At 40.5% G+C, this 17,787-nt stretch overlaps 2 protein-coding genes across 2 annotated transcripts; both read left to right on the top strand.

Moving 5' to 3' along the window:
* On the top strand, positions 1–4,944 carry LOC121711195. The gene is made up of 7 exons (XM_042094558.1): positions 1–60; positions 214–334; positions 843–1,172; positions 1,263–1,295; positions 1,855–2,075; positions 2,609–2,786; positions 4,471–4,944. The coding sequence occupies exons 1-7, from the start codon at positions 1–3 to the stop codon at positions 4,587–4,589; spliced, it is 1,062 nt and encodes a 353-aa protein (XP_041950492.1). The 3' UTR covers positions 4,590–4,944.
* Positions 4,945–6,461: 1,517 nt separating this feature from the next.
* LOC121711261 lies at positions 6,462–16,002 on the top strand. The gene is made up of 17 exons (XM_042094671.1): positions 6,462–7,213; positions 7,329–7,348; positions 7,520–7,600; positions 7,768–7,953; positions 8,159–8,281; positions 8,505–8,643; positions 8,789–8,872; positions 11,781–11,812; positions 11,906–12,190; positions 12,495–12,651; positions 13,047–13,182; positions 13,272–13,448; positions 13,566–13,661; positions 13,803–14,440; positions 14,590–14,673; positions 14,803–14,925; positions 15,024–16,002. Exons 3-17 carry the CDS (start codon positions 7,553–7,555, stop codon positions 15,215–15,217), a joined length of 2,502 nt encoding a protein of 833 aa, XP_041950605.1. The 5' UTR covers positions 6,462–7,213; positions 7,329–7,348; positions 7,520–7,552; the 3' UTR covers positions 15,218–16,002.
* The last annotated feature ends 1,785 nt before the right edge of the window (positions 16,003–17,787 follow it).

A 17,787-nucleotide genomic window follows, 5' to 3' on the forward strand; every position in this document is an offset into this window, starting at 1 on the left:
ATGTCACCTGTTCCTAATTTAGAGAAATCATACCACGGTGTTAGCTTCCCAGACAGCAAGGTGACATTGAAAATATATCGATTTTCCATCAAAACCATCAGAATGGTTGACATTGAAATCTCAACACTAAATATATGTTGAATCACCATTGCAATACTGATGAAAACCTGACAAATGTAATGTTGATTACAGTGGCATTGGAAAATACTGCAGTGTATTTATAGTTTGTCCACGTTCACTTCTAGACCAAACCCAATCTATCAAAATTTGGATGACTCTGAGGAAGATCAACCTCGGAGTAAATATCCCCGAGCTCCAAAAATTTTGTTCCCAGGTACAGTATAGTAGGTGTTACGGTTGTGTTCACTGTGTTGTCTGTTCTCCTCCCATTCTCTACCTCTGCTCAGGTGCACTGCATCTGAGGACCTTGATTAGCAGCACCTGACCAGCTGATTGAGTTAAAGGCTCCAGTATCCTGTTCCTGACGAGATGCCTTTGGTGTGGGGACTGCTGGCTGTCTTGCTGCTTCTCAGCCTGTGATTTTGTCTGATCTTGATTTGGACTTTGTCACGTATTGATCTTGATTTGGACTTTGTCACGTATTAGTTTAGTGTCTTGATCTTAATAAATCCCACTGGTTGGGTGATTTTAAAAGGTGTTATTATTAGGAATTTGGGTCAATAGTGGGTTTTTGTTTGCCCCTAAAGGGCTGTCTAAGGGTGGGGTGTAACATAGGCCACATTGTAGTTTGTGTAACAAAGTAAGCAGAGAAGCTAATTCAGCGTAATAACCTGTAACGTCTTTTATACCACCCCCCCCCTCTTTGTCATACACACCAACAGCCTCCGGCCCTCTGCAGTCTCCCTCTCCATCCTCCCAACTCCAACTCCAACCTCTAGCCCCAGTGGATTACCAGACGCTTACCACTCTGCAGTCTCCCTCTCCATCCTCCCAACTCCAACCTCTAGCCCCAGTGGATTACCAGACCACTTTTAGCAACCCAACCAGCTACCAGACTCTGCCCACCCCAGCCAGCTGCCAGTCTCCGCTGCCCTACCCCAACAGCCAACCCATTACCTTCTCTGCTGAAGATTTTCAGTTGCTCCTCCAGTCATTCGTGCCAGTGGCTTCTGCCGGTACTCCTCGGTGTGCACCCAATTTCTCTCCAGAAGGTATGTTTTAGAAAAGAGAGTTTCATGTTATTCCAAATACCTATACCCAGTCATATAGATACAAAAATGTTTCTTCCATATTTGTCACAGACTCAAGAGACTCCGCCAGGCAGCTTTTAAAAGGCAAGTGCAAAACTGTTGTGCCTTGGGATTATCATAGGATTCCATTTATATATGAACGGAATAGCCCTGTGCATTGAAATACCTAAAAATTACAGTGGTTTGCATTCTCTATCAGAAGATAGAGACAGTTAAAAACTAACTGTGCATTAAATATTGTGATTGGTTGCTGGGGTGAATCCCCTACCTATAGCATTTAACATCCCTTGTGTATATTTGAAATTAGATTGACCATTTGAAGAGTTTGGTTCCAAAACGCTATATCCACCATTTTCATTCATTTTCATAAATCATTTTACATTTTGTTTTGCAAGTAATTTCAGTAGAACTGTAATTGGGTATTATTTGATTTTTCGTTACTCAATCAAAACAACAAAACAGCAATTTGATTGATATTACCTTAACTACACAATTACAGAACGTGAGCTTTTAATGTTTTTTAAAATGGAGATATAGCGTTTTGGAACCAAACTCTTAATTTCTTTATTTTACGCTTCTTTACATTGCAAAATAAAGGAATGCTTGCACTCAACCCAAAACTATTTGTTATTCCTGTCAATAGATGTAACCTTGCAGAAACTGCTCACCACGGTCACAGAGTTGACTAAGGAGGTGAGGGACCTGCGGCAGGACTTCAGAGAGTTCCGCCAGTCCTGTAGGTGTGGCCAAAGTGCTGGGGTGGTGGGCTTGACTGAAGAGCCACTGCAACTGCCTCTACACTGTATGGAGGAGCTGGAGAACGCAGAGGTGATACTTCAGTCCCAGGAGGCTAGAAAGGCAATGGTAATTATTTAATGATTAAATAGTGGTCACATTATTTTTCTGATTGAACTTACCTCAGTGTTTCCCATACATTGACTTATTTGTGGCGGCCCACCACAATATCAACATTGACCACCACACAATGATTTTCCAGGTTGCACTAAATTGTGCTTACATCTGATTAGCATCATAACCACGCTGTGCTAATTTGTTAAAAACTGTTCTATTCAAGTTAATTCTGCAAAACAACCACCACAAATGGAATTCAATTCTCTGGGAAACACTGTACCTGACTGCACAATTTTGTTAAACTGTTTAACAAATCTGTTAAACTATCTGTGTTTAAGCTCATCCCAGACGAGGATACAAACAAATCACCCTTTAATACACCCCATTCAAAAATGTCTGTTTTGGCACATCTTTATCAATCTCAGTTAAATTTAGACTTGACAATTGACAAACCTACATAGAGCAACATTACATCATCTTTGAAAAAGAGCCTTTTTAAATTGTTTACTTTTTAAACTGAATAGTTACTTTTTTTATTTTGATAGGTGGCCCACTTCACAGTTATTGGGGGGACCACCCTGGAGATCAGGGTCCGGCGCATGCTGGCATACAGCATGACCAATGAGCTGGCCTCAGGCCTAAACTGGGCTGGCAAGAAGAACAAGGATGTGGCCAAACAGAAGCGGCCCTTTAAAGAAATGGCTCTCTGCAAATGCATGTTTGGTAAGTTATTCTCCTTAAGTATGAATGCAGTGCAGTAAAACAATATGCCCTCAATTGAGTAAATAAACTCAAGCTTCACACTTCTGCCCCATCCTATTCAATTTACAACCAATTGGACTATGCAACAGGGAATTTTTTATTTATTTAGTTGATCATTTTTTCATTTTGTCTTGTCTATTGGTGTAACGGGTACGCTGGCAATTACGCCGCTCATTTATGCATCTCTTGTCTTGTGTGTCGTTACCACTCCGCACACCAGTGTCGCACTTTGCCGCTGCCGTCGTGTATAGCCTACTATTTAGCTCTATTTTGTCGGCGGCGCTCCATAAAATACATTGTTGCCAGTTAAAAACTTCGGCGCAGATGTGCGTGCCTAATGACCGCGCACTCACGTGGGCACCAGCATCCACAGTGGCACACTTGCCACGCACATCAGCGCAGACGTTTTTTAACTGGCAAACACTGGAAAATAATGGATTTTAAATAGCAGCGCCAAATAAATAGAACTGATTCGTAATCTAATCGGTGGCGGCAAGGTGCGACTGGTAGCACAACTTGACAAGTAGCCCAGTTTGACTGAACCGATGTGCGTTGGCCTTTAAACGAAAATGGGAATGAGTGAAGCCTGCTCCTAATTCGGCCAATTCGCTTTTCTGTAGTTCGTCTGAAGAAAGGGCTAACCTGAGGCCGAATCACATCTGGCAGGCGAATCTCTACCTCAGCTAGGCTATTTCTCTAAATTGGGTAACACTGGATAGACACACAACCTACAGAAGAAATTAAAAGATTGTTCCTCTGGTGAGAAGTGAGAAGCACTCCACACAAATTGGAGCCTTAGATCATAACACTGGTAGCCTAACCTAGGCTACGTGTTTGTCAAATAATTTCATCCTAAGCTAGGCCTATTTGACAGACTTTTCCAAAATTGATGTTAAAAACGGCTACATTCACATATTAAACGTTGCCTTTGTTCTGATAAGACTTACCAGTTAATGTTTCCAGATGCGAAGTTTGTTGTGGTGTCCCTTCTGCCACAAATTATCTCAGTGACTCTTCAGACCAGAGTGGAAAAATATCGAACCAGCATCATCCAGCACACACATGTGACAGTTAAATTTCGCGCCAATCAAAGAGTGATCACACCATGGATCACACATGTAACATGTGATTTAGAGAAGAGAGTGGCGCGTGGGCCTGTGGTGACGTCATTTGTCCAGCTGAAGGGCATGAGTGGAAAGCATGGGCTCGCTCAAATGAAATTAGGCTATTAGGAACAAAGTCCTTTTATGCAGAAATGCGCGTACATAATGCTTCACAACACCAATCTTGCAGCGGCGAGATCACAACACATGATTGGCACGATATCTTCACAGCACCACATTATTGGCTCAATGTATTCACAATACAGCACATGATTGGCTCAATGTAGGCTATTCACATGTCGACTTTTGCCGCGGAAGGGGTGTGATATGTGTGCCATATTGCGTTACAAACTAACACCATATGCATTTCTATTAGTACAAACTAACACCATACATTTCTATTAGTTTCTATTCCAGAAAGTCTCTGGGATAGCTGTGCCACAGCCACAGACACATGGCCTAGGTTATCAAGTGTAGCCTATATCATTCACAGGCATAGTAATGTTAAACTGAAATGTAATTTTGCTTGTGTTCTATTTTAGATGCACTGACTCAACGACTGAGTACGGCAAATACTTATGAATTCGCACAAGCTGTGCAGAAGTGGCTGCGCTACGCCCCAGACCGAGCTGGAGGAGCTGGACGACCGACGCAGAGTTAGCGTTAAAAGAAAAAAAAAAGAAACAATACAATAAAAACTATTGTTTATTTTAAAAAAAATGCGTGGGGTGTCATAATTGTGCTAGTCTAGGCTAAAGCCTTAAGATCTGCTATAGTTTCTCTGTTCTATATGTTGCTAGCCCATATCCTGGCTGTCGATAAAGCAGGATTAAAATAGCCTAATAATATTTGTAATATATTAATTTAGACCTTCAGATTAAACCTATACTAAAATAGCCTACCATTGAAGTTTCGTTGATATGCTGGGATTTCAACATTGTTTCAATATCCATTGTAATCGAAATACCATTGAAATCCTGTTGATCTCTAGGTATGATTTCGTTGCTTCAATGATAATAGAGCAGGGGTCTCAAACTCAAATGAGCTGGGGGCCAATTCTGCCAACGTCATCTGATTGGAGGGCCGGCTATTTCTGAAAATGCAATGTTCTTTTTTTCAAATACCACACAAAACTGCAAACAGAAAGTGCAAGTGTTTTTATCTAGTTTTAGACACCTGTGCTAGCAACCTTAGCTTATAAATAAAATAATGATAAAATAAATATTAATACAAATTAAAAAATAAATGAAAAACATAAAAACAGGTGTGTGTGTGTTTCACACCAAATAAAAATATTTCCTCTCATAACTTTTTTAAACCTGGCAAACTAGGCATCAGGGTTAAGAAAGCAACACCATTGGATTTTTATATCAAAATTTCAAAAGGCCATGGCTTGAAAGTGGTCAGAGATGAAGTCCTACTGTAAATGTAAAAATCTTTGAGTAAAACAAAAGTTTATGAAGGGGGTAAATTTACCCATGTAATTTGTCACTGGATGGCAAGCACCTCAAATTATGCACCTTTCAGTAAATACTGGATGAAGATATTTAAGCAGGTTTACTTTCCTTTTTTCATATTACCCACATAACAAATTAACAGGAAAACACCTAAGATGTATACCAACACCTAATATGTTGTGGTTTAGTAATAGATTACTACAATATAGGCCTACAATAAAGTATTCTGGTCAAACAGTTCCTATCGCGGGTAATCTGCAGTACCCAGAAGTTCGCATCATATTGCGGTTGACTTTGTAGTTCTTTAGAGCCCTATTTCTACTAGCCCTGCTGTCTGTACCACATCCATTACGGACACTCATCACGATTACCACTGCAACCTCCAAGCTATGTTGGGCAGAGGGTCGAAACAAGCATGGTATGCTTAGTGGACACCGTTGTATACACGCACCTCCATTCACAGACGCACCGTGACTATCACGGTCATAGACGATCGATCATAATCTCCAAAAGGATATTCTCCTTCAGAATTAGAATAGGTGAATAACATAGCTTCATCGCACGTGAACGTTTTTCAACATTTGGTGTAGGCCTATTTCTGCTTAATTTCTGCTTCAATTTCTGCAACACTATGGCCTGCATCGCTTCCGCGTCATTACATATGCACGTCTTTGTGTTTCTCGCGTGTAATACAAGTATTTCCTGAAAACTTTGCGCAGCGATTTTGGGTTTGAATCAAGCTATGGATGTCTTGCACATAGTGGAGCAGAGTAGGCCTATAAATGAGATTTGTCACCGTACCTGGATCTATCGTCTATTTTAATCAGTATCGTTGTTTGTCGCAATTAATAGCCTCAAGGGCCGGATTACATTATTATTTTGTCATACGTCGCGGGCCGGAATTGGGCAGGACGCGGGCCGGATTTGGCCCGCGGGCCGGGTGTTTGAGACCCCTGTAATAGAGGGTGCAACATGATGAAGAATCAACATCAGAGTTCGACGTTGATTCAATGACTTTATCGTTGACAGCAGGATGTTGATTTAACATCGTTTCAATTACTATTTGCTATCTGGGTCATACTATCATACTTTGAGTAGAGGAGTTCGTATACATTTTTTTGCCATTTTTTTTCCTCACAAGTTAAAGTTAGTAGATAATTGAGCAGAGTAACGTTAACTTACATTAGAGTTTTCAACTGAAACTTTCCTCTCCTGCGCGGGTTTAGAATGCTAACTTACGGTTAGCTAATGTTGAGGTCAAGGAATCGCAATCTACGGCTACGTAATTTATTGCGCGCCTTTTAATCGCCGAGGTAAGTCGCAGTCTTTTGTCATTGCAATTTAGAAACTGTAATATTAAGAGAAAATACCACATTGACCGGCAAGTACTCATTTTCCGTTGTGTAAACACAGTGCACTCTTAAGGTTGCATGTTTATGTCAGTCATAAAACGAATAGTTTGACAGCAACGAGGTCTTGTTTTAAAGTTCTTCAGCAGACTACAATGAAGCTTGCATTGTCTGGGATCCGGGGGACTGAACATTTTTGTCGGTTTATCGAGTTATTACGCAGTCTTGGTTAACTTTTACATGCATTTTTACATTGATTCTTTAAATGTTGCTTCCCCCCCCCTCCAGATTTGCCTGATTGATCACTGCCTAGCGTCATCTTTATACAACACTTTGCACACACATTCCACCAATCCCCTCCACACACACACACACTGAAAGAAAGAAGCAAAAACAGCTCTTTTAAGAGCTACTTTCTCTCTCTCTCTCTCTCTCTCTCTCTCTCTCTCTCTCGTTGTGTTTTTGTACCGTTTTGCCAGGTAGGTTCATTGAAATGTATAAAAAATATTGTCAAGTTATTATGACAGATTTGAAATCAAGGCATGTACACACAATAACTAATGCACTGTATTTGTGTGTGTTTCTACCCCAAAGTATGGCTGAGAATACTGAAGGTAATTCATAAATCTGTTGTCTTTCTGAGTAAGATGTGATTGGTATGGTCACCTGTCTGTTTCTTCAATACAGTGGCTTCATTTCATTTCAAAACCAAAGTGATCAAAACAAATGAAAGAAAATTAATTTAATTCCTCCTTAACTCTTCCTCCATATCTATTTACCCGCAGCTATTTGTATTGACCCTGTGTAGATGTGACTTTATGTACTACAACCTCAATGCCTTCCCAAAGCTAAAGCGCAAGCAATCTGTAAGTGTCTTATATTCTATTTACAGAAATATGTGTTACAATATTGGTGAACATACTGGATCAGTACATCCCTTGTACAATAAGTTATGGTGATGTGATGGTCTGTTGTTCAGATAATAGATATGTACAATTTAATTGATTATTTTAATGATCTTGTTTATGACAAGGATCACAGAAAGAGGTCAGAACAGGAGGGGGGCTCTATACCAGCCACACCACAGGCACACCACGGGCACACCTCAGCTACTCATCCACACCAGGGGAGTGATCCTCTGGATGGGGTGTCAGGAGGGAGTGATGAGGAGGGAGGGGGTGATGAGCTTCCTGAGGAAAACCCTGAGGAGGAAAATGTGGTAAAGAAAACAGTACATTTCAATAAGCAACAACAGTTTATTTAGTCCAAATACACACACACACACACTCCCCACGCCACCCCGTCCCACCAAGGAGGAAACACTAGATGTTGTATTAACAGTATACACTTTTGCTATTATGAAGATTACTTCATAAGATAAAATTAACTACATGCAACTTAAACTCCTGTGTATGGTTTTACAGGTACCATTCACAGACATTGATTTCTATCAATGTTTACTGCTGGAGACCGAGCGAGTGTTGGTGATTGGTGGTGGGACCATATTTGTCCTCAACCACTTCAACACGGTGACAAAGTGTTTGGATGTAAATAGTTAATCATATTTTTTTCATGTCCACTTTGATATTGTTGTTTAGCGTAGTTAATAATATGTATTTTATATCTCCATAAAATACCTATATTCTTTTTGTTAAATAAATGTACACTGACTCATTTGGATGTGCTCCTTTGCATTGCAATCTTAACATTTTCAACACCTCCAAATCTGCAAAATGTGATAATTGATTGCTTAATGCTTTTCTTAACTAGAACGAGAAATTGATGGTCGTGGAAAGGAAGGCTGTTGTGTTTGAAGGGAGCAGCTCCTATATTTATAAATGCTCCTGCGACTTCCACCATGGGAGGCTTGTGGAAGCTCTCTCTGACCACTTGGAGCAGTCCTTTCATGGTATTCATTTATATCCTGTTTGACATTTAAGTGTAATTTGTAGTAATTAGATGGATTCATTATAATTCATAATATGATTGTTAATGTATTAATATGGTACTATTGTGTAGCAGCTGTTGAAATGTGTCTTTGGATACTCATTTAGAGACCAGCTGCATCCATGTCAAGGCCCTGACACGAGTCCTACACAATTTAAATGTGCCCGAGGTGCCTATGAATCAGGAAGATGGTAATGTACTGGTTATTTTTTATTGTGTAGTTGTTAGCCTAATTTTCTAAGATTCGAATACAAGAAATCTTATACTAAGCTCCTTTGTTTATTTAGAATTTTACAAAATTTAATGTGTTATTTTATACACCCTTCATATAGTATAACTAACTATGACAGAGAAAAAATAAGACTGCTTTTTAATGGTGAGCATGCAATTCCATTTATAATCTAATTCATTCAACTCCAGTAACTGCTCCTCAGTTAAAAAAAATGAAGCTGTACTGAATCTATCACGCCTTACTTCAGAAGTATTGATATACAATATAACTGATAGAATCGCTTAAAGTTCATAGGTGCTTTGCTGGTGCTTAGATTAGAAAATAAATGATTACGCCATTACTCAATAGGCACAACTATGTTTGCATTAAGCCTTGTCTATCCCACACATCCCGCATGATATATTCTCTAACAGTTAAGTAAAATAACAAAGCAAGTAACACAATAGAAATGCATGATATAATTCTTATTAATTTAAACTAAATGCATGTCATTTTAAATAATTCTAAGTAATTCCAATTACAACCAATTATTTCCAATTAATTTCACTTTACTCTTGTTTTGTTCTTCCTTCCTTGAAATACAACTTACATCATGTTAACTGCTACTTGCTGCTTTTTTACTGTCCCCTTTGTCCAAGATATTTTCCAGGCTGTTTCCAAGTTCTCAAAGGACTGTTTTGGGTGTGTGAGAGAATGGGTTTGTGACTTTGTCTGTGTGTATGTTAATTCATCAATTTCAAGTATTTACAAGAAACGTTCCTTTTCTTCAGGCCTAGTCCTTCACTAAGCAACCTTGGATATACAGAATGGCCACTGTTCGAGTTCCATATGTTGTTGTTGTGGTAGTGTTTGTTGGTGTTGGTGTTGTTGTTGTTGTTGTTGTTGTTGTTGGTGTCGGTGTTTCGGTGTCGGTGTTGGTGTTGGTGTCGTGGTTGGTGGTGTTGTTGTTGTTGTTGGTGGTGGTGGTAGTAGGATTTTTTTTCTTGTAGGGTTGGAACTAAACGCTTGACTTCTTAGTTCCCTTTATCTTTATACTGTCCTAATATTAACAAGATTTCAGGACTTAACCGCCTCGCTTTTGTGTCCAAGATGTTTTCCAGGGTGTTCAGAGGACTGCTGTGTGATTGTTATTCTGTGTGTATGTATAATCATGAATTTCTTCCTTTATATACTTTAGAAGGACCCCCACCCCTTTGACCCCATAACCTCCACACACACACACACACACACCAAATCCCCCACACACACAATATATACCTTTTTAATTAGTACTTTTAATTTATCATCTGCGACTCGAACCAGCCATCTTACGATTGCCAGCCTAACCCCTTAGACCACTGAGCCACACACTCTGCATATAAGGTGGAAAGCATATTTGCACATTTCCAATGCATGGAGGCTTTTATATTACTGAATCAGTATTAAACCATTGTTTTTGAGAACTGCTGCGTACCTGTGTAGTAAGTAGCCCAACTAACTTCTGGCACTTGTAAACAAGTGTTTCAGCCCAAGATGAACCATATTCATACCACTTTCCTGTGGGTTTTCTTGGGGTTTTGCTTTATTTACAGCATTTTCAATGTCACCCCTACAATTTTCAAGGGAGTTGAGGTTAGAAGATTAAGCTGGCCATAGCCTCAAACATTTTTGTTTTCAGCGAAGATGTCACTTGCTTGCAACTTGCATTGCAAACTTTATGGGAATGTTCTTTTTTTCGGGGCTAATGGTGATTAACATCAAGTCAGGTGAAGCCTCACTACCAAATTTAGGCCATAGTACAATTTGAAGACAGAAGCATGGCAGTGTAAGAATTCTTTGTATGGGAATGTTTTTCAAGTCAGGGTATTTGGACTATATTTACTATGTCAGGGATCATGGATCAGTCAGTATGTACGTTGTACATCAGTATGTTGATGTATTCTATGTAACCGTATTCTATGTTGCTGCATGCCAAAAAGAATCATCAATATAATTCTCAGAGTTTACCGTGTGAAATGTAGCCAAGATACTGTAAGCCACACTCTGCCAGTGTTGTGTACTGTGTTTTTTCCGACAATGTATTATTGCTGCATACCAAATTTCCATATGGAACAACATTGAAGTCGACCTTGAAAAGATTCACTGAGGAACTTTCATCATTATCCTGTGTTTACTGCTGCCCTATCATTTCCTGTCTCTCTTCCTTCTACTAGTTGCATTTGTCTAGCAATTATGTTTAGTACAATTTATTACTTAAATGTTTATGATTACATTGAAAATTAATTGAAATACATTTAAAATATCTTTTCGCATTAAGAGCAAAACAATGGTAATTTTGTACAATGTTTTGTGCAGAAATCAGATTAAATACCTTAACTGCATCCAATAAACTGTCACAGGTGTTGATCTTCGTTATGTTATGTTTATTTTCACATTGTTTACTGTTTTCAAGTGAACTTGCATAAAATAAACCATTCAGAGCTTGGTAGACTTGTATGTGTCTTTACAGTGTCTCTACTGAATGCACACTTCTATCTCTGAACTTCAATTTAGTTCAACAAATATGACAAGAATACATATAACAATTGATCTGATTATTTGTATACTTCATCATTGAAGAAAAAAATAGTCTGTGAATAACAGTTGCTTTGCTAAATTAATAGTGTAATTATTGAAGTATTGAAATATGTGCTTTGACAACAAATACAACTCCTCACTTCAAAACTTCCTCAAACATTCCTACTCATACTTAAATCTTTATAACTTGGTGTGTTTGGTCTAAATGCCTACACAACATCCATACCAACAGGCTAGTAAGAAGATGACTATTATTTTTGTTGTCAATATATTTGAAAGGTAATAAAACACTAATTTTACCTTGTCTACAGATCACAATTATGCATGCTCTCTTTACAATGAGGTAGGAAGTCAATTGTACACACAACAAATAGCTCTTATATTATCATCTGTAAGTATACCTTATTTTTTATTATGATTTCCACAATCCATTCAGTCAATGGTTCTGCAGATCCCTTTTGCACCTTCACACTTTGTGGTGCTTAAGACCAAAGCGCATGGTATAGTAAAGGCACATGCTGGCACTATGAAGTGCCAGACGTGCAACAGAGGCAACACACAATGTGGCCATGTGCGAGTCCTGCAGGACTGTTTAAAAGCAACAGGTGCTGAGGGGAGTGCCGTGAGAGCAGCTCTGAGAGGAGGAGGGCCCTATCAGGATGTCCGGAAGCTGGCAGTGTCCTCAAAGCCCATCCCCTTTGACCTCCCCATCGACAAGAGGGTATCTGCATTAATGACATAATGAAAACTTACCTTTATATAGAAAAGAAATGAGTCACCTCTATGAAATAAATGTAAAAAAAACTCAAATAAAAGTTATAATGGCATGTCAGACAAATACAGAGTGCACAAAAGGTATCGAGAGAGGTCGATGAATGACAAGTTGCATGAACAAACTTAAGACTTCTTAATGACTACAGCCGTTTTGATGTCACACAGGAGTGCATCAATTCTTAAAAAAGAAACTAATGACCTAGGAAAATGTTACCTTTTCTTGTATTCATATCTAATTATGTTTAATACAGATACATTACAGCCGTTCTTTTGTAATGCTGGAGAGGAACTTAGAGGGGGTGATACTCCTCCAAAGCAATGTTGGGAGGTGTGATTGTGGCCATTCCATGTCTGCCACACCTAAAGACGTGTATATTTACAGTCAGTCCACGGTGGCAAAAGCGATACGTATGTATAGCAGTATCATTTCCTTTTTATCTTATTTTCAGCTGCACTGAAAATGCATCACATGCATTCATGTTCCTCAACACAATTAAAAGGTGTTTTCTCCAAATTCAATACAAAATGGCCTCTCATTATGACCACTGCATTTTTGTTTACACAATGAATAGGGCATGTAATGTTACTAGAAATATTATGGATAATAGATCAGATAGATAATAGATCAGTGAAGTGCATGGAAATACTGGGAGAAAGCAAAAAACAAATATAATAGTAAAAATAATAGTAAAACTGAAATAACTTTGGCAGTAGTCTTTTGAAGTGGCACTTTGGTATTTGATATTGCATTGGGGGGAACCACTTGTTATTTTACTTATTAAAACTACTTCCCTCTCACAAAGTTTATCAACAGGCATGTGAGTCATGTGGACACCAACAGCATTTTGATGGGGGAGACGAGTTCCTCCTGAACATGGGCACATATGTAGTGCACCATGAAGTCCTTAGGGACTATTTTTACCACTTCCTGAATTCAAGGTTGGTATGACATTACATGCAATCATTATCTGGACATGCCGACCAGCAATGTTCAAAGCACTTATGGTACACCTCTCTTTCATCTCCAGCTCCACAATGTACAACTACTTGGAAGTGTACAACACCAACATGTTGGACAGGGCAGTTCCCGAGAGCATCCAAATAACATACAGGAAGTTCCGAGATGCTGTCCTGTCCTTCATGGATCTGATGACGGCAGACTTTGCAGACGGGTTTAAATGCCCTGTCTGCAAAGACAAGTACACGTATGTTCAATCTTACACACACACACACACACACACACACACACACACACACACACAGTGGTTATACCTTACATGGTCTTTACAACTCAATATACAAATTAGATTTTGTCTTCTCAGAGCTGTGGTCATGGATGGCACATCCCTGGGCTACCAGCAGAAATATGCCCTGAAAAGGGATGGGCAGTATGGTACCCGAGTGGCAAATTCTGGAAGATGAGTATTCTTTAAGAGTTTGGTCATTACCCATTCTCTTCATGACCTGTTAATCAGTGTTACAATATTTTTATGTTTAGTTTATGGGTTTTAATTTATCTTCTCCATGTAGAGTAACATTTTTGTCGTTGCTTTATTCACCAGTCATCCTGAAAGGGTGCTGGTGAGCAGTGCACCCCTCCGCAAGCTGCTCACCAAATTTGTAGATGACGGCCTGACGCCTGCAGAGGCTATTGAAATGGAGGGCCTAGCAGAGCGGCACTCTGCATTCTTGCTGCCTCTGCTCCAGGCCTGCTTGGAGGTGGGGATGACCTGTGTTGGACCATGTCGCCGCATAGTCCAGGAGGTGGCCAAGAACTCCCCTGCCTGCGCTCTGCTCCACCCTAGTGAACGGGTGGAAGCTATGGTTCAGGACCTTGAAGCCATGGGCTACACGGGAGTGGAGGGGCACCCACAACTTCTAAAGACCCTAGCTGAGGAGTGCCCCTTGTTCTTTCAAATGGTTGGGGCGGAGGGAGCATTCCCCGAGGTAGCTGTGCCCATTTTCCGGGCGCTCCACCAGAAGGCAAGGGGCGCTCTGATGAAGCCAGCCCTGGACACTCCTCTCACAACTATGGAGAGGGATGGAGATTTTTTCCCTTGTCTCCCCCTTGTCCGGGACCGGGGTTTATTTGATGCAGATGGCGAGAGGGAGCAGGGCCGTTTGACAGACTGCAGGAAGGTGGGGAGCAGGCACCCAAGCCTAATTCCTGGCATATTCACACTGTTCTGCAAACATGGTACGTTCATTTTTCATTTTCATTTGTCCTGATTGTCTATCTGCTTTGTGAAAGCATTGTCTTTACACATGGTAATAAGCAATGTTGTATTAACATCATAAACTTGGCATGTGACCTGTCTATCTATTGTGTCTGTGGTTTCTGTACAGGAGTATGTCTTGGCTTCTCCATCATGGAGCAGGTGGAGTCGGTGAACGTGCCATTCTCCATTTTACGGAGCAGATTCACCAAATGTAAGGATTCTGCATACCTTTCTTGTGTGACATTACCAGGTCATTTGTTGTTTTTGCTTTGGTTGGTTTTATAGGTTCAGAAATACTGTTCTCATCAAAAAATCACATTTCACTTCTGTTGTGTTGTAGGTCCGGAGGTAGTCATTTATGATAATGCCTGTCAGCTCCACACTTACGCCATTAGGAGGGACCCCCAATTTTTTAATAAAACCTGGTTTTTGGTTGATCGCCTCCATTGGAGGAATCATTCAGGTATTGGATGACACAGCACTCACACTATTCTATACACTATTTTTAAAACTATGTAACCTACATAAAATAATTCCTTTTTGTTTTTAATGTTATTACAGGCTGCAACGCTGGATACCAGCTGGATGTTTACCCCCAGCACCAGGATATAAATTCTCAGTTGGCCGAACAAAGCAATTCATTGCTGAAAAAACTGAAAAGCCAACTGTCTTATATGAACAGAGACAATTTCATAGGCCACCTGAGGCTCTTCTTATGGCACAAGTCTCGAAAAATTATAAATAACATGAGGTAAGGACGCTGGGTTACAGTGCCTCTCACACCACACACACACACACACACACACCCTGTGAGGTAAGGACGCTGGGTTACAGTGCCTCTCACACCACACACACACACACACACACACACACCCTGTGAGGTAAGGACGCTGGGTTACAGTGCCTCTCACACCACACACACACACACACCCTGTGAGGTAAGGACGCTGGGTTACAGTGCCTCTCACACCACACACACACACACACACACACACCCTGTGAGGTAAGGACGCTGGGTTACAGTGCCTCTCACACCACACACACACACACACACACACCCTGTGAGGTAAGGACGCTGGGTTACAGTGCCTCTCACACCACACACACACACACACCCTGTGAGGTAAGGACGCTGGGTTACAGTGCCTCTCACACCACACACACACACACACACACCCTGTGAGGTAAGGACGCTGGGTTACAGTGCCTCTCACACCACACACACACACACACACACACACCCTGTGAGGTAAGGACGCTGGGTTACAGTGCCTCTCACACCACACACACACACACACCCTGTGAGGTAAGGACGCTGGGTTACAGTGCCTCTCACACCACACACACACACACACCCTGTGAGGTAAGGACGCTGGGTTACAGTGCCTCTCACACCACACACCCTGTGAGGTAAGGACGCTGGGTTACAGTGCCTCTCACACCACACACACACACACACACACACACCCTGTGAGGTAAGGACGCTGGGTTACAGTGCCTCTCACACCACACACACACACACACCCTGTGAGGTAAGGACGCTGGGTTACAGCACCACCACCAGCAGCAGCACCACCAGCAGCAGCAGCACCACCAGCACCATCACCACCACCACCAGCAGCAGCAGCAGCACCACCAGCACCATCACCACCAGCACCATCACCACCACCACCACCAGCAGCAGCAGCACCACCAGCACCATCACCACCACCACCAGCAGCAGCTGGAATGCTTGCAGTGTGTAGGTGTGATTTAAGCTATAATAAGCTATATTGCACCCTTCTGTGTGCTTAACAAAACCATGTGCCAGGATGAAATCACGGTTCAGAGTGACGCATTATTTTGAGCGCGGGTACTTTTTAGGGTATTGTAGAAGGATAGATGTATGAAGGTGGCCTAAATTATATATTTTTGGAATGCTTGCAGTGTGTAGGTGTGATCTAAGCTATAATAAGCTATATTGCACCCTTCTGTGTGCTTAATAAAACCACGTGCCAGGATGAAATCACGGTTCAGAGTGACGCATTATTTTGAGCGCGGGTACTTTTTAGGGTATTGTAGAAGGATAGATGTATGAAGGTGGCCTAAATTATATATTTTTGGAATGCTTGCAGTGTGTAGGTGTGATTTAAGCTATAATAAGCTATATTGCACCCTTCTGTGTGCTTAATATGGATTGGATGAAATCACAATCAAATGTTAAAAGATAAAAACGCTTTTTTTTTTAATTCCATCACATTGTCTTACAACCTTTTGCCATGTGGCAGTGTCCGTTTCAGTCAACAAACTATATTGGTCAAGAGAAAAATCAACATTAAATCAATATTTGCCAGGGGTATGAATAATTTTGTTCTAACTATCTACTAACCCTCTTTTGTACTTTGAGACTTCGTGCTCCTCTTCTTCAGGGCCAGGCTCCACAGATTGTGTTTTAGCTGGATGAAGCACAATTACGGTGTAACAGTGTGTAAATATTCAAATATTACAATACAAAAAATATAAAACCAACTGTCAACACTGCAGTTTTGGAAGAATATGTGCAGTTCAAATGCAGGAAAATACAGTACTTTGGACAAGGAAAAAACGTCATTGCACTACGTAGTAATGCAATATTTACTGAAATGTTAGTGTACTGCATTCTACTTCAGAAGAATGGCAGTAGTCGTTTTTGTCCTTTGAATGCAGATATTTTTTTGTACAGGAAGACCCAAAATATTTAAACAAATAGGCTAGCAATATGACTGATGTAATGCCAAACATGACACATAACTGTAAAAGTCAAACATAACACATAGCATAACATAAAAGGTTTAGCTGGAATCGTGGAATCGTACGATTTAGCTGGAATCGTAGCACACTTTTGACAATTAAACCATAACGTGCACAATAATGTATTAAGCTAATTAGGATAGGCTACCACATAGTGTTGTTGGTAGCCTACTTAAACTTACTTGCAGGCTAATTTCGCTTTCAATTGGGTTGAAATTGCACAAAAATCGGCCTATCTAGGCTTTGAACTCATGAATAAAGGGTATTAATCAATATGAGCATATTTTAATCGAAAAAAAAACTCGAACTATTATTTTATTTGGCGGGCGACAAAGTTGACTTTCCCTACCTTTCTCCACATGCAGGTGCGGCGTGTTTACGTTTCTGCTCAATTATGGGCCAATCACAATGTATTTCACGTAGACGTAGGCACGTAAAATCCACGTTGCTTCCGTGTTCTGAGTGTGGTTGTGGCCCTGTAACCAGGACTGCGTTATACCTCTCGATTCGTTAAGCATAAATGTGTTGCGCTAAATATTTTTCATTTTACACCTTC

Source organism: Alosa sapidissima, chromosome 6 (assembly GCF_018492685.1).
Source record: "Alosa sapidissima isolate fAloSap1 chromosome 6, fAloSap1.pri, whole genome shotgun sequence".
Classification (NCBI taxonomy): domain Eukaryota; kingdom Metazoa; phylum Chordata; class Actinopteri; order Clupeiformes; family Clupeidae; genus Alosa; species Alosa sapidissima.

Coding starts and splice junctions, on each gene's coding strand:
- LOC121711195 (XM_042094558.1), top strand. CDS start 1: ATGTCACCTGTTCCTAATTTAGAGAAATCATACCACGGTGTTAGCTTC. Junction 1,173..1,262: donor ACCCAATTTCTCTCCAGAAG/GTATGTTTTAGA, acceptor TATTTGTCACAG/ACTCAAGAGACTCCGCCAGG. Junction 2,787..4,470: donor TCTCTGCAAATGCATGTTTG/GTAAGTTATTCT, acceptor GTTCTATTTTAG/ATGCACTGACTCAACGACTG.
- LOC121711261 (XM_042094671.1), top strand. CDS start 7,553: ATGTACTACAACCTCAATGCCTTCCCAAAGCTAAAGCGCAAGCAATCT. Junction 8,282..8,504: donor CGGTGACAAAGTGTTTGGAT/GTAAATAGTTAA, acceptor TTTCTTAACTAG/AACGAGAAATTGATGGTCGT. Junction 12,191..12,494: donor ACCTCCCCATCGACAAGAGG/GTATCTGCATTA, acceptor TGTTTAATACAG/ATACATTACAGCCGTTCTTT.